Source organism: Kwoniella dendrophila, chromosome 2 (genome assembly GCF_036810415.1).
Source record: "Kwoniella dendrophila CBS 6074 chromosome 2, complete sequence".
Classification (NCBI taxonomy): domain Eukaryota; kingdom Fungi; phylum Basidiomycota; class Tremellomycetes; order Tremellales; family Cryptococcaceae; genus Kwoniella; species Kwoniella dendrophila.
The window spans coordinates 1,696,307-1,711,769 of NC_089477.1; the positions used below are offsets into that span (position 1 = coordinate 1,696,307).

At 37.4% G+C, this 15,463-nt stretch overlaps 5 protein-coding genes across 5 annotated transcripts; 3 read left to right on the top strand and 2 right to left on the bottom strand.

The window, feature by feature from the left end:
• Positions 1 to 239: 239 nt before the first annotated feature.
• On the top strand, positions 240 to 4,303 carry L201_002041 (uncharacterized protein; the record flags this gene model as incomplete). Its single annotated transcript, XM_066217821.1, has 11 exons — positions 240 to 665; positions 743 to 997; positions 1,071 to 1,275; positions 1,355 to 1,711; positions 1,792 to 2,231; positions 2,301 to 2,565; positions 2,651 to 2,892; positions 2,954 to 3,313; positions 3,383 to 3,748; positions 3,832 to 4,032; positions 4,130 to 4,303. The coding sequence occupies 11 exons, from the start codon at positions 240 to 242 to the stop codon at positions 4,301 to 4,303; spliced, it is 3,291 nt and encodes a 1,096-aa protein (XP_066073918.1).
• A 998-nt stretch (positions 4,304 to 5,301) lies between these two features.
• Positions 5,302 to 9,565, top strand: L201_002042 (uncharacterized protein; the record flags this gene model as incomplete). Its single annotated transcript, XM_066217822.1, has 9 exons — positions 5,302 to 5,978; positions 6,047 to 6,724; positions 6,780 to 6,927; positions 6,977 to 7,781; positions 7,857 to 8,027; positions 8,098 to 8,174; positions 8,235 to 8,349; positions 8,406 to 8,537; positions 8,607 to 9,565. The coding sequence occupies 9 exons, from the start codon at positions 5,302 to 5,304 to the stop codon at positions 9,563 to 9,565; spliced, it is 3,762 nt and encodes a 1,253-aa protein (XP_066073919.1).
• A 317-nt stretch (positions 9,566 to 9,882) lies between these two features.
• L201_002043 (uncharacterized protein) lies at positions 9,883 to 11,333 on the bottom strand (the record flags this gene model as incomplete). Its single annotated transcript, XM_066217823.1, has 4 exons — positions 9,883 to 10,077; positions 10,199 to 10,264; positions 10,366 to 11,093; positions 11,207 to 11,333. The coding sequence occupies 4 exons, from the start codon at positions 11,331 to 11,333 to the stop codon at positions 9,883 to 9,885; spliced, it is 1,116 nt and encodes a 371-aa protein (XP_066073920.1).
• Positions 11,334 to 11,757: 424 nt separating this feature from the next.
• Positions 11,758 to 13,524, top strand: L201_002044 (3-deoxy-7-phosphoheptulonate synthase; the record flags this gene model as incomplete). Its single annotated transcript, XM_066217824.1, has 8 exons — positions 11,758 to 11,820; positions 11,916 to 12,172; positions 12,334 to 12,495; positions 12,570 to 12,851; positions 12,917 to 13,096; positions 13,163 to 13,245; positions 13,315 to 13,364; positions 13,432 to 13,524. The coding sequence occupies 8 exons, from the start codon at positions 11,758 to 11,760 to the stop codon at positions 13,522 to 13,524; spliced, it is 1,170 nt and encodes a 389-aa protein (XP_066073921.1).
• A 206-nt stretch (positions 13,525 to 13,730) lies between these two features.
• Positions 13,731 to 14,687, bottom strand: L201_002045 (uncharacterized protein; the record flags this gene model as incomplete). The annotated part of the gene is made up of 6 exons (XM_066217825.1): positions 13,731 to 13,772; positions 13,843 to 13,944; positions 14,026 to 14,107; positions 14,232 to 14,406; positions 14,514 to 14,542; positions 14,623 to 14,687. The coding sequence occupies 6 exons, from the start codon at positions 14,685 to 14,687 to the stop codon at positions 13,731 to 13,733; spliced, it is 495 nt and encodes a 164-aa protein (XP_066073922.1).
• Between the last annotated feature and the right edge of the window lie 776 nt (positions 14,688 to 15,463).

The following is a 15,463-nucleotide window of genomic DNA, read 5'->3' on the forward strand; positions in this document are numbered from 1 at the left end:
TATATTATTACATTTTCACTTTTCACCGAATTTATCCGTTACTACTTCATTATTTAATTAATTTAATTCCGCTTAACAACTATGAGGTCACGTGATAATCATAATTCATACGATTATTTGCGTTGTGAAAGTTGACAGATATTAATTAGTGCAGTAGTAAAGAGGATATCTTCATAATTTATAGCTTGATCCATTCGCTTGGTCACCATATCTGTAGGTGATTTAAGAGTTCGTTCAGAATGGCGCCAAAAGATGATATCAATAATCCAGCTGCCGGACCATCTACACCTTCGAAAACAAAGAAACAACGAAAGAGAAATGTCAAGGAACGTAGTGTCGATGAAACATCCGATCGACCGATTAAATCAGCTAAAATAGAAGAGATTGATGATGAAGATATAGAAGAAGATGAAACTGGTCAAGCAGGTGGAGATGCTATGGACATGTTAGATTCTGGTTCTGGACCATCATCTAATTCAGTAAAAGTGGATCCAAACGAAGTACTAGAAGGTCAAACTGAAAATGGACAAGATGTTGAAGGTGTACAAGTAGTTAAAGCGGATGAATTTGAAACTGAAGCTGAAAGAGAAGTGGAAGCTTCAAAAGGTCTTGATGGGGGTGTACCTGGAACAGGTGAAGAAGGTAAAATGAAATTAGTACATCAAGTGAGTCAATATCTCCACACATCTTGAGCCTGGTATGATAGCTTACTTATTGGTCGTCGATGATGTATTACGACTAGGTTCGTCATCAAGTTGCAGTACCACCAAATTATCCATATATACCAATTTCACAACATAAAAGAAATGATCCTCCTGCAAGAGAATATAAATTCACTTTAGATCCATTTCAATTTGTTTCAACATCATGTATTGAACGTAATGAATCAGTTTTGGTTTCTGCGCATACTTCTGCAGGTAAAACTGTAGTAGCTGAATTTGCTATTGCAACTTGTTTGAAAGAAGGTAGAAGAGTAGTTTATACTTCCCCAATCAAGGTAAGCTTTCGACCTACCCCTCTCCTAACGGGACAAGAAAGCTTACAGACGATGGCTTTGATTAACCTCATAGGCTTTATCGAATCAAAAATATAGAGAATTTTTAGAGACTTTTGGTGATGTTGGATTAATGACTGGAGATGTAACGATAAACCCCACAGCGTCCTGTTTGGTTATGACGACAGAAATTCTACGTTCAATGTTGTATAGAGGTTCAGAAGTAATGAGAGAAGTAGCTTGGGTTATCTTTGATGAGGTTCACTATATGAGAGATAAAGGTGATTACATGTATCATACACCAGCATTCGTGTTCATCTCATTGCGTTCGAATTGCTAATCTTACCGTATTAAATCCAGAACGAGGTGTAGTCTGGGAAGAAACTATTATTTTACTTCCGCATACAGTCCGATACGTTTTCTTATCAGCTACTATACCCAATTCAATGGAATTTGCAGAATGGATCACATCAACACATGAACAGCCATGTCACGTAGTGTATACAGATTTCCGTCCAACTCCTTTACAGCATTATCTTTTCCCAGCTGGATCAGAAGGTATTTATCTGGTAGTTGATGAAAGAAGTAATTTCAGAGAAGATAATTTCCAAAAAGCTATGGCTGCTTTAGCTGCTGGACAAGGTGAAGATTCAGCTGATCCAAATAGCGGTAAAGGTAGAAAAGGTAATAAGACTAGAAAGGGTGGAGCTATGAAGGGTAAGCTAAACATATACATAATGTATTCTCGATGATAATTCAACTATAGCTGACATCATATTTCATGCTTGAACAAACAGGGGAAAAATCAGATATCTACAAAATCGTTACATTAATCATGAGAAGAAATTTAAATCCAGTTATAATATTCGCATTTTCGAAAAGAGAATGTGAAGATTTAGCAATGCAAATGCAAAAATTTGATTTCAATTCAAAAGATGAACAAGAAACTATACAACAAGTATTTGAAAATGCTATATCTGGATTATCTGAAGATGATAAAAAATTATCACAAATTGAAGGTATTTTACCTTTATTGAAAAGAGGTATTGGAATCCATCATGGTGGTTTATTACCAATCTTAAAAGAAGTAATTGAAATTCTATTCCAAGAAGGTTTGATTAAAGCTTTATTTGCTACGGAAACTTTCTCAATTGGTTTGAATATGCCTGCAAAAACTGTTGTTTTCACTTCAGTTAGAAAATTCGATGGTAAAGATTTTAGAAATTTATCAGGTGGTGTAAGTCCATTTATCACGATTCCCTTTCTTCTTTGACATGATTAAAGCTAATCTACAATTATTGTTCAGGAATATATACAAATGTCAGGTAGAGCAGGTCGAAGAGGTTTAGATGCCAGAGGTATTGTAATTATGATGTGTGATGAAAAAATCGAACCTGATGCAGCAAAAGGTATGGTCAAAGGTCAAGCAGATAGATTAGATTCAGCTTTCCATTTAGGTTATAATATGATTATCAATTTAATGAGAGTAGAAGGTGTTAGTCCTGAATATATGTTGGAAAGGTGTTTCTTCCAATTCCAAAATAGTATGAGTGTACCTGTACTGGAGAAACGTGAGTTTAGCTTTTCCACCAAAAAGAGCCACAAATTACATGCAAAAAACCCTTACTAATCTTTTATTGTTATCCTCGTCAATAGAGCTGAAAGAAGCAGAAGAAACCAGAGATGCTATAGTGGTTGAGCAAGAAGATGAGATTAAAGAGTACTACGAGTTACGACAGCAGTTGAAAGAGAAAGGTCAAGATTTCCAAGCTGTTATATCACATCCTTCCTATAGTTTGAAATTCTTACAAGCTGGTAGATTAGTTGAGATCAAGGATTGTGATAAAGATTTCGGTTGGTGTGTGGTCGTAGCATATAACAAGGTTGTCAATCCAAGAGTGAGTTTTCTGAGTGTGTTTTCTATGAAAGCGATTGTCAACAGACTGACGTATCTTACAGGGCCGAGCACCAATATTTACTGAATCTGATCCACCTCAGAAGCAGTATGTTGTGGATGTACTCACCAGAGTCGCATCAGGTACCTCGGGAAATCCTAAAGACCGATCTTCTTCAGCCCTCATACCGCCTACTGCAAATGACCAGGGTGAAGTAGCTATAATAGCATGTTCCCTCACAACTGTCCAAGCTATATCTCAGTACAGAATCAGCTTGCCTAAAGACTTGAGAGGTCAGTCGGAGAAGAACACAGCTTTCAAAGCTGTTGGCGAAATCAAGAAAAGAATGAAAGATGGGCCACCCCTTTTAGATCCTATCAAGAGTATGGGTATTGAGGATAAGAGTTTCAAAGAATTGGTCAAGGTGAGTTAATCGATCATCACAGAAATCACTGTATCAAGCTAATATGACCGCATATTCGTTCGATTGTAGAAAATCGCTATATTGGAGCAAAAATTGACATCACTTCCGATAACGAAATCTAAGAAATTACCTCAATTATATGATCTATATGATAAAAAACAAGAATCAATCGAAAATGTCAAAAATCTAAAACGAAAGATCAATTCTGTTCATGATATATTACAACTAGAAGAATTGAAATCACGTAAAAGAGTTTTGCGAAGATTAGGATTTACTACGTCAGAAGATGTAGTTGAGATGAAAGGGAGAGTCGCATGTGAAATTTCAACAGGTGATGAATTGATGTTGACTGAAATGATGTTTGGTGGTACTTTCAACGATTTAACGCCAGAACAATGTGCAGCGCTATTGAGTTGTTTTGTGTTCCAAGAAAAAGTAGGTTTAGTAAATCTCGCTTTTCGTTGATCAGTCGGTTCAGAAACGCTAACGAAATCACAACTACCCATTGATGATTATAGTCCGAAGCAAAAGTACGCTTGAAAGAAGAATTAGCATCACCTTTACGTGTTTTACAAGAAACTGCGAGAAGAATAGCCAAAATCTCCAATGAATCTGGTATAGCATTAGTTGAAGATGAATATGTACAGAGTTTCAAAGTTGAAATGATGGATGCTGTTTTACAATGGTGTAAAGGTGCTAAATTTAGTGATATCTGTAATGTAAGTATCGCTCATTTCCATACTCTCACCGACTTTTAGTAATATATCAGATAAAGCTAATGCTGTTGTCTTTATACGACATTGGATATATGAATAGTTGACCGATATCTTTGAGGGATCAATCATTAGATGTTTTAGAAGATTACAAGAATTAATCAGACAAATGGGTCAAGCTGCACATGCTATTGGTAATACTGAATTAGAAGAAAAATTCGGTAAGAGTATGGAATTATTAGAAAGACCTAATACAGTAGTTTTCAATCCATCGTGAGTCATCCATATACTTCCTGTTTATTCTGTGCAGTACAAGTGGTTCAACTGACTATGTCATGTTATTATAGATTGTACTTGTAACATGTTTGACATATTAGATTTTCAGGTTAGAAGATAAGGGTATCATGTATCAGTATTCTTTGATTCATCCATATGCATAAACATGATTAAAGTATTTTAGGTCGAGACGTTTCTTCAATCATAAAATCATGAACAAGTGATCGAGCGGAAGTACCTGATGATAGTAGATTGTCAATGCTGAACAAAGAAGCTAAAAGTACGCCACTGACACTTGGCAAAAGTCCGAGCGTTTCGTAGTGTTGTTTCATCAACAAAGAGTGCTTGTTGTCAAAAGGGAAAAGTGAGTTTGTTTTTCCCTTTTCATCTGGACTCGTGTATTAAGGCAATTAAATTACTGGTAATTACAGTATAGAGCTCAAAACATCATGCAAGGTAGAATGTAAGTTCAAGCCAATCGACAAGGGATCATAAATGGCTCGTGCTCAATGTTATCATCATCAATTGCAGGTCTGTCCGTGTCGTGCTGTTGTTTGATATGATCCTTTGGTAATACCCCTTTGCTGAAAACAGGTAACAGGTCAAAATTCTTGCTCCTTTGAATTTTTGTTGTTTCTGACGTTCAGATATTTGATTCTATCCCTCTTGACACCTTCAGCTATGGCTCGAACAGTGTAGTTACGACTGATCATGTTACTTTATCAAACCTACAGATCTTCGTCATCTATGTTTAAACGTTGAGGAGCAGAAGACATACGAAAAAAACAAGATGGTGAATTCGATCAAGCAACGATGATCGTACACATCAATCAACGCGTGATATCGAGAAGTCAACCCATATAGTTAGTGTGCTTGGAAACTGCTGTACAGCTGGAATACAAGATTTTGCAAATACCACAATTATACATTCACTCACTATCATACAGATGCTAGAGACAACCACATTCATCTATTCATCAAACATATCTCAAAATCAAAATGACATCGACAACAACACATGATGCTATAATAACACCATCACCTTCCAGCTTTACAACCCCACATCAACATGACAAACGACACTACTATTTATGTGGCGATAAAACACTATCATGGGAAAATGAATGGTATACAGCACCATTCTTTATTTCATGTAGGTTATCATACGATTCTGCTGCTTCTACTGGACCTGTTAATCCACCTACAGGTATATATCAGGATGCTCCTGAGTGCAAAACTATTCTATCTTCTCAATTGGCTCAAGCTTCCTCAACGATCCCCGCCACTGCAACAAGCGGACAAGTTGTCATCACCACATCAATATCTATCTTCACTTCGAACGATAAGACATTCGCTTCCACAATCTTGACTACCACGACAATTCCTCCAACATCTTTACTGAGTTCGACAACAAACACTGTACATGCTACTTCAACACAGTCTGTGTCATCAATCTCTACTTTACCTGGTCCGACTGCATCATTACCCGCAAGTAGTATAACCGATCCTGCATCGATTAATACTTGTGCAGGAGGATGGGATTGGCAAGATTGGGGTGTAGTAGCTAGTTTGGGATCTGGAATCATTGTTGGTGGAATCCTTTGGATAATTTGGGGTATCTTGAGGAGGAAATTACCTGGAATATATGCTCCAAGGACATGGGCCGTACCACTGGAGTGAGTCAGCTGTCTTTGAATTCGTCTAGTACAGCTGATACGATCACTGACCACATCATCCATATAAGCTCCCGACCTTCAAAATGGACATTCTTAACATTCTTATTGCCTTTTTTAAATCCTCCGAAACAGACACATGAAGGCTCATCGACTTTACCGGTTTTATATGCAGGGTTGACGCTTTCTAGTTTAATATCCTTATTAGCTTTAGGTGGAGTGTTACCGATGTTTCTTGCTGGAGTACCATGTTTAGGTGAAACTTCTCCACCAAACTCTTTAGGCGGTAGATTAGGTACTTTGACAGATTTGTCCTTACTTAGATTATTGAATGCTTTGGATCCAAGTCCTGATTCTTCAGTAACTACCAGTACCCTAAATTCAATTCGCGTACCTGTAAACCCCTCCAAAATTCGTAAAATCAGATCATTGAGCTCGACTATCTCACCTGCTATATCTTCGGCAAGAGTCCGATTAATCATAATCTTGGTGATTTTAGCTATCTTAGCTTGTGGAGGTGGATTATTCATTATAGCACGGACATACTACTCATTGATGAGGGTAAAAACAAAATTCGAGAATGAGACATGTCAAGGCTTGGAAATGGTCTTTATGTCTGCTGAGAATGTTAAAGGGTGGAAAGGGATGTCAGAAGAAGGCTTAAGAAGGTGGTCAAAAAACTGGTCAAATAACTCAAAATCAGATAATGGGGAGAAGGAGATAGACATTGTTGGGTTATTTGCCATACCGTGAGTTAGGCGTCCGTTAATTGTCAGAATAATCTAGCTAAATGTCTATCTCAAGAGATACTACTGAATTGCAGGAAAAAGTAAAAGAGCGGGAAAGGGTTTTGGAAGAGTTGGAAGTGGCAGAAACGAATTATATCTCTTGTTTTAGATTAACTCAAACTGCATCTAAAAGCGAATTGGTGGGACATTCAAGTCAAGAACAGGTGAGTCAACGCAAATCTCATGGCAAGTTGCTGACGGATTGTATTTTAGAGTATGTTACAACCGCATATCTCGGGTTTCTCGACTCAACCAAGACCACCAGTAGATTTCCTCGGTCCAAGAGGTCTTTACAGGATACATTCAGTTTCTCATCCAGAATCGAGAGAAAAGCTCAACGTACCTCTCCCTTTAAATCATCCAGAAGTACCTACTGATTCGAAATTTAGAGAAATCAATCGTGATTCTGTTTTATTTGGTGGAAGGTTCGATATAGGTCAACGTATCAAGATGTATAATGAAGGTAATTGGGTTGTAGATCCAAGTCCACAATCTGAAGAGACTTCTCCGTTAGATGCTACACCGGAAAGCAGCGAAGAGGGACCATTGGAGGATGTTGTTCCCGACTTAGAACAGCAAGCATCGTTGCCCACGATCTCATCGCCTACCAGTCCTGGAAGACCAATCTCTCCAACAAGTCCTCAATCGCCTAAGATTAGAGCTCCAGCGAGACCCAGAATTCCTACACGATCGTCTCATAGGGTATCAGGAGAAGGATCATCTCCTTTGGCAGCCTACTATAAAGCGATACGAGATTTCAGAGCCAAGTTTAAGGAACTGAATGATGAAATAGAAGAAAGGCAGAGAAACAAATTCAAGGAGATTACTTCAGTTGATTCCACTGTCAAAGGCTGGATTGTGGTGGGAAAAGGTATTAGATGGCTACCTTTTGCGGAACTCATAGAAGGATATACCAGAGAAGATATTATGTGGAATAATACAGGTTCTAATAATCAGAATGATGAGAGGAAATTTTGGTGTAAGATCGCAGGATTAGGGGCAATTTTCTCTATTATTCGTGAGTGAATCGCATATCGTAAGGTATTATGTATTCGGGAAGACCAATCAGCTAAGTAGGTTCCCCGTAATTCAGTCATACCATTTCTAGGTTTGACGGTCGGTGCTGCTCCTGGGTTCTCACATTATCTTGGCTTGATGGTGCCTCTAGCCAAAAGTGACGGTTTTGCCTCAGGAGTAGTGGAGGGTTTGGTTCCCGCTGTAATATTAGCTACGACTATCAGTGTGATTGTATATTCAACGGAATGTAAGTCTGTGATAGTCGATTTACACCTTAGGATTGTATTACTGATTCGAACATATGACTATTATTCTAGATCTGTCAAGACGTGTTAAGTGTATTTCGCGAAGTCGGCAAGACTCTTTGGCATACAAAGCTGTATTTTATCTTTTAGTGAGTAGTTTGAACGAGCGTATGTGCTATCAGTACGCCGAGCTAAAGATTGGTGAGCAGCTATTTCTTACTGTAATTTGGACGGTTTTGGTGGTGTCATTGGAATATGCTGTCCAAGGATTTGCCTCTAATGTACAACAAGGAAGGACTGTTGGTGATGGCGCTGTTTTCTCAAGTGAGCTAGCCAAATGCGTGTGATGGAAGAAACAGCTGATTTGAGCGGCATTTTAGCTTGGTTTGTGTTTGTACTCCTATTAAATCTCGCATTTATACTACCCGCTCTACATTTATTACAAGGCGGCAAATTGTTCAATTATATCAAGAAGAAAAAGAGCGCTACAACACCCAGACAGAGATATCGATGTGAGTAATTTCGTTCCCCTCTACTGAGCAATGATATGATTGTGGGCTAATTAAAGCAAATTACTACAGTACATCAACAAACATCGTATTCACCAGCAATAGCAATGATTCCATGTCTTATAGCGGTCTTTTACACTTCCAGTCTATTGTTCATTTTTCCTTTGCTTGCTCTTCCAATCATTGTCTTATTATATCTTTCCTTCATCGCCAACAGATATATGATCGAATATGTGTTCATCGACTCTTCAGCTGGCCATAGCAACACCGTATTAGCTTTGTGGACCATTAGGCGATTTGGGTGGACTTTATCGATTCAACCACTATTGTATGGTTTTATCTTATTGAGTAGAAATGAATGGGCTATAGGTGGTATTAGTATAGGTATAGCTTTTATAACTGTCTTAATCAGTGAAGGATTGACAGAATTGAGGTATCGTGAACGAAGGAAATCAGATTTATCTATCAAAACCCAAAAAGCATTAAAGGAAATGGAAGTAATGATGAGATCCGATACAAATGCTATACCCAGCTCATCCGAATCCTCAAATACCGCAAGACCTTCACGTCAATCAGATTTATCAATCTTTAACAGAATTACTGATTTATTACCTGGATATTCAAGATTACCTGAAGATTTTCCATTACCTATAGAGACTGAAATCGTCAATGATCTATATCAAACTGAAAGCGCATCATATCTGAAACCTTCTTTCTCTTCTTCTTCTTCTTCAGCAGTTATTCAAGATAGAAATGGTGATAGATATTTTACAGAGAATCTGAATTCAATTAGGGGCTTGATATATCCATTAGAAATGATATCACCTGTTCCTATAATTTGGTTACCTAATGATAAGTATGGTATAGCACAAGGTGAATTATATGAATTAGGTAAATATCATAATTTGATAGCTATCATAGATCCATCTGAACAACCTCAAGAATCGAAAAAGAAAGGATATAAGGGGAAAGAAAGGGAATTGTCACGATTGGAAGCCAAGCAAAATTTTAAGAAAGGGGGATTTCAGTAATTTTTGTGGAGAATTCTAAATGTTGATACTGTTTATAAATCTGTTCATAAATCAATATATAGGGAATTGTTTCGGTTAACTGGCTATAATTATCAGTATATTTTGTTTCTACAGGGTTGTAGTCTTGATATAATGTTTGACCATCCATTAGCTTATTTAATGTCTAGCAGAGATACACACGTTTAGCATGTTGCTCCAATACAATAATCTAAGTGTATTACGACTGGTTTGGGAGAGGAGGTCTGGAACGATTTCATATCATTATATGCATTGAATGTTATTCTTTCGTTGAAGTGTATGACCCTACAACAATGACACTAAAATACCTTATTACCATCTAAATATTGTGAGAGTATAATATTTAACCCAAGAATGAAAATCAATAAACAACCATCTTTATATGATTGTAAGATCAAAGAAATGTATCGAGATATAGTTATAATTGGAGTGGATATTTTAGGTGGTAGAAGAGGTAAAAAGTTGGCTATCAATGAGGGTGGTTTTGGTGGCGACTAAAACAAATACAAGTGAAAGGAAATTGTATTATCAGCTTAATCAGCTGTGGACGAAAAGAAATACGTAAAAATATATCATCTCATGACGAATTTCGCATTTTAATTTTGATTAACTTACTTTGAAAATCATGAATCTACTAGTTTGTAAAATCAATTCTAAAGTTGTCCAAGCCCAAAATACAGGCTAACAAGGAATCAAACAAATATGCAAGTATCGATTTTAGCATTGACTGACGCTCAAGTGGAATTATTGTTATATTCATTCAAAAAGGAAATCAAACTTACAACTATTTCTACACCACCAAATTTACCAATTGATTTACTTTGACTACTCCATCTTTTTATCAAATTATTACTATTGATATTTGACAAACCACTAAGTGATGTCGTTGTGGAATATAATTTAGGTTCCCAGTAAATGATTGTAAATAATGATAGTAAAATAATTGATACGAAATGGACTAATGGGAAATATTTTTCACTTTTCGATTTCTTCTGTATCATTCCTCCTCCGAAACCACCCAAACCACCAAGACCTTCCATTCCTGGAAATGGAAATGGCATATCACCACCATTACCTCCTCCACCACCGAATAGTCCAGGTGGTATTCCGCCAGAAGCAGGACCACCTAATCCAGCTGGATCATCTAAATCACCTAATAGTCTCTGTGAATCATTGGGATTCATACCTCCCATCATTTGTTGTAATAACTGTGACATATCTGGCATTCCACCTTCACCACCTAATCCAGGAGGTCCACCACTACCGCCCCCAAACATAGACATCATAGCTTCCAGTTGAGCTGACATGGCTTGTTGTTCGGCTGTTAGGTTTGGATTCACATTGGTCTGTCCTGCTGTATTGGCAGTTGATGATGAAGGTTGTTCGGGTGCCCATGATGGTTTAGATTTAGGTTGTGATGTGGATGTGGATGAAGGTCCGGAAGAAGAAGAAGTGGAAGGGTTTGGAGGTGGAGTTTCGGTTTGAGGTGTTGATATTGGTGATGGTTTGACTGTATACATAGTCAACAAAGTCAACTTGCATATTCTGGACACTCGCATTGAAGCACGGGTAGCGAAGTATCTTATTGTGCCCTACTTAGTCAAATGAATTGCCATTACTCACAATCATCAGCATATAATGCTTGAGCTTCTTCACCTCTAGCGGATTGTGCTAATTTAGCTAAACCTGTATTGCCCCTAGCTAAGATTTTCGCTTTTCTAGCTGCTGCACGTGAAGCTGCGTCTGACATCTTGCTTGACAGTAGAGTGTATAATTACTGCGTGGATGTTCCGCCATCGATATTGAGATTGAAAAAGTCAAGTATTTCCATTAATTATCTGCATTTATTCACCTTACAAGTGATGTTGACGATATAGGATAAGTGATATCCACGTGGATCAACCGTTATCATTTCAGTAGGTGCTCATATTCTGATGTGGCAATATGTGTCTAATTACCCCACAATTGTTCCACATCTTTCCGGCGGTCTTGGTGCCTTAAAGACCCGATTTTTTGATCTTTAAACTCTTTTTGAGTCAATCAACGTTTCTCGAATTATAACAAAGATAAAAGTAATATGTACTAAATTATACAAAATATTTACAATCCATAACCCAACAGATCAATTTATATATCAAAAGGACACGCAAGTTCTCAACCCTCACGCAAGCAAAATGTCCAATCAAACTCCTTCACCAGATAGAAATAGACCTTTAGATGACCGAAAAGTCACTGGTGTAAGTTTGATCTTTCTTTTTACCAATAACCAATCGCTTTGACCTCAACATGATGAGCTTGTTCGAAAAATGATTAAATTTTATAAATACCATAGTACGATCCACTCATTCCACCTGCATTATTAAGACATGATTTACCTGTACCTACAGTAGCATCAAAAACAATCTCATCATCAAGAAGAACTGCATCTTCAATTGTACAAGGTACAGATCCATTATCAAGATTATTAGTTGTTGTTGGTCCATGTAGTATACATGATGTTGATCAAGCTAAAGAATATGCATCAAGATTAAGAAAAGGTGTCCAAGAAGGTAAATGGCCTGGATTGGAAGTTGTTATGAGAGTTTATTTGTGAGTTGAGCTTTGCTGCATTGTTTAGCGAACCCCGTAAATCTTTGGTTTCAATCCAAAGAGCTTCATCAGGTCTGGGATGTTTTGTATTTCGAATACTGCATTCATGCATACGACGCACCAATATAAGACTTCATGCTGATTTATCCATTCTCATCCAGCGAAAAACCTAGAACAACCGTAGGATGGAAAGGTCTTATCAACGATCCTGATATCAACAACTCTTTCTCAATCAACAAAGGTTTGAGAATTGCTAGAGAATTATTATGTGATATCAATGATATGGGTATGCCAGTTGGTTGTGAATTGCTTGATACAATTAGGTAAATAACTTAATCACTTTTCTCACAATCACATTATAATTGATTTTATACTAATTGTTTAATTCGTGGGTCAGTCCTCAATTCATTGCAGATCTTATAACATGGGGTGCTATCGGAGCTAGAACTACAGAATCTCAATTACATAGAGAATTAGCTTCAGGTGCTTCTTTCCCAATAGGTTTCAAAAATGGTACAGATGGTTCAGTTGGTGTAGCTATTGATGCTATGCAATCTGCTTCTCACCCACATAACTTTATGGGTATAAATTCTCAAGGTATGGCAAGTATCGTTAAAACAAGTGGTAACAAAGATTGTCATGTTATCTTAAGAGGTGGTACTCATGGACCAAATTACGCGTAGGTCATGTATCAAAATCATACAATATTGGATATTTTACTGATTAGTTTGATTGCATAATTAGCTCTGAACACGTTCAAAAAGCATTACAAACCATGAGAAGTAAAAACCCAGATTCGTTCGCTTCTATAATGGTTGACTGTTCTCATGGAAATTCATCAAAGAACCACTTGAATCAACCTAAAGTAGCTGCTGATGTAGCTGATCAAATCGCTGCTGGTGAAGAAGGCATCACAGGTATTATGTGAGTCTCAATGTTCCTGTCACAGAAGCAAACTCACCGGTATATTTTGTTTTCACCAAAATATAGGTTCGAGAGTAATTTGAAAGGTGGTAAACAAAGTTCAGATAAACCAAGAGATCAATTAGAATACGGTGTTTCTATCACCGATGGTAAGTTTAGCTGAAGGAATACACCTCTTCCAGTCTATCGACCGCTAATCTGATTTTGCTTGAATCTAGCTTGTGTCGATTGGGAAATGACCGTTGACATGCTTGACGTACTTAACAAGGTATGTTTAAGCTCATGCACAGGCAGAAACGGAAAACTAGGCTGATTCTCTTGTTCTCCCAAAATAGGCATCCCTTACAAGAAGAGCTATCGTCGATGCTAAACATGCCAACGGTAATGGCGAAGTACCAGCTGTTAAAAAGTTGAAGACCGATGAGTAAACGAAACAAAGGGAAGGTTCACGAAGATCTGCGCAGGGATATAATGTTGTAAAAGGCTTTGTGATTGTTCTGCTACCCAAAAAGACATGGATGCTTTGCGCTCCTGTATGTCATGCATTCGCCTTATCTGCCAAGAACATCGGCCCTTTCCTCGAGGCTGTTTTTATTACTGCTTATGCCATACCTGAGCAAATTGCTCAAATGATCTACTCTTTGAGCGAGATATGACCTCTTGGTACTTCGCCGGCCTGCTCGTAAACCATCGTTAGGGCATGCCATAAAGTAAGGGGCATACAATAGACAGTCGTAGCGACTCACATTGACATCTTCACCATCTTTAAACCACCTTTCTTCATCTTTGATAGTAATAGTATTGCCACTCATTTGACGTGATTTCATTCTACCATCTTGAGCGAAAACCTAGTGACACACGGAGAACCACGAATGTTTTATGACAATGAATAAAGTAACGTTGTAAGACATTTCTTGAAAAAAACTTACCCAATGTTCTAATCCATATGTTCTATACCACTGTGAAGATGGATCTTGAGTTTCAGAATATTCATACCAAAATTCAACGGCACTATTGATTTTTGGTAGTTTATCATTAACAGATGATAGATGAATGAAACGGAAAATTATTAAATCAAATTCCAATTTATCGCTATAGATTAAGTGCAATTGCTGAACTTGCTCACACAACTCACATTTTATTATTTGTAAAAGCGAATAATTCTTTTCTCAATCTATAATTATATTCTTTTTCCCATTTTTTAGTTAAAAATTCTTCAATCTTTTCTGTACCTTGAAAAAAGTCATCTCTATTTCTCCATATTGAATCCGATGTATATGCTGGTGAGATTATTTTAGGTGTCTTTGTATCTACACAAAACATTTATAATGAGTTATCGATTGATATGAGAAGTAGTGTACACTGTATATATCACAGTATACGCATACTGCAATCTACTGTAGCTTAATTGACTTACTCCATTTATCTTGAGCTGCTTTCACTTTTCTAGAGTCATTCCAAATCCGCCCTTAGCATTTGGATGCACCTATGTCATTCATGTAGAAGTGAAAACAACTTCAACTTACTGATGTGCCGTTTCAGCTGTGAAAGGTGGTAATGGATGTAAAGGTTTTAGGGGTTGACTTGACATATTTCTTATATTTCCTATTATAGATTTTGAAAAGAGATTAGCTTGTAAAGTTGATTTAGCTGTGGATCTTAATATGTATGTCATTGTGCTAACAGATTGCAATTCAGTCAAAGGTAGAACAGTCAACCTTCTAAGTATTTATAACAAAAATGCTCGTATAACAGTTGAGTTGAAGGTTAGCTTCGGCTTTGAAATGATGATGATTAGAACCGAATGATTATCTAATCTTTTCACGTAAAATAAACGCAATTCGTAACTGGGAATTCGGAATCTCACGATTTTGATCGAGTCATAATGGACATTTATACAGTCTCAAAGCGATAACCTTGAAACCGGACTATCTATACCGAAGTGTCTACAACCCATCGCTGTTGAAAGTCACTCACTCGTACGGCCGTAAAATGGGATATCAATCAAGAAGCTATTTTTATCTTTTTAGCCGACGGTAGTATATCACACAGCTTATCAGCGGAATCCCCGCTTCAGGTCGATAGATGGTTGTCTAGCACATCATGTTTCCGAATCATCGATCCCATTTATCTCGCATGAAACACTCGGAATGAGCGGCTCTCTATACATTACTGAACAGATGGACAATGACACAAGCAGAAAGAACAGTATTCATTGGAACCGAGGTGTGAATTCGAAGTTGTCTATACGGTTTCTACAGTTTATCATGGGATGTTTTTGTAGGTTGTTTTCCGTTGAACTGATATCCTTTCACCATACCTCCTAGTTTGACTCACCATCCTTTCATGCTTTGCTAATCCATCTAT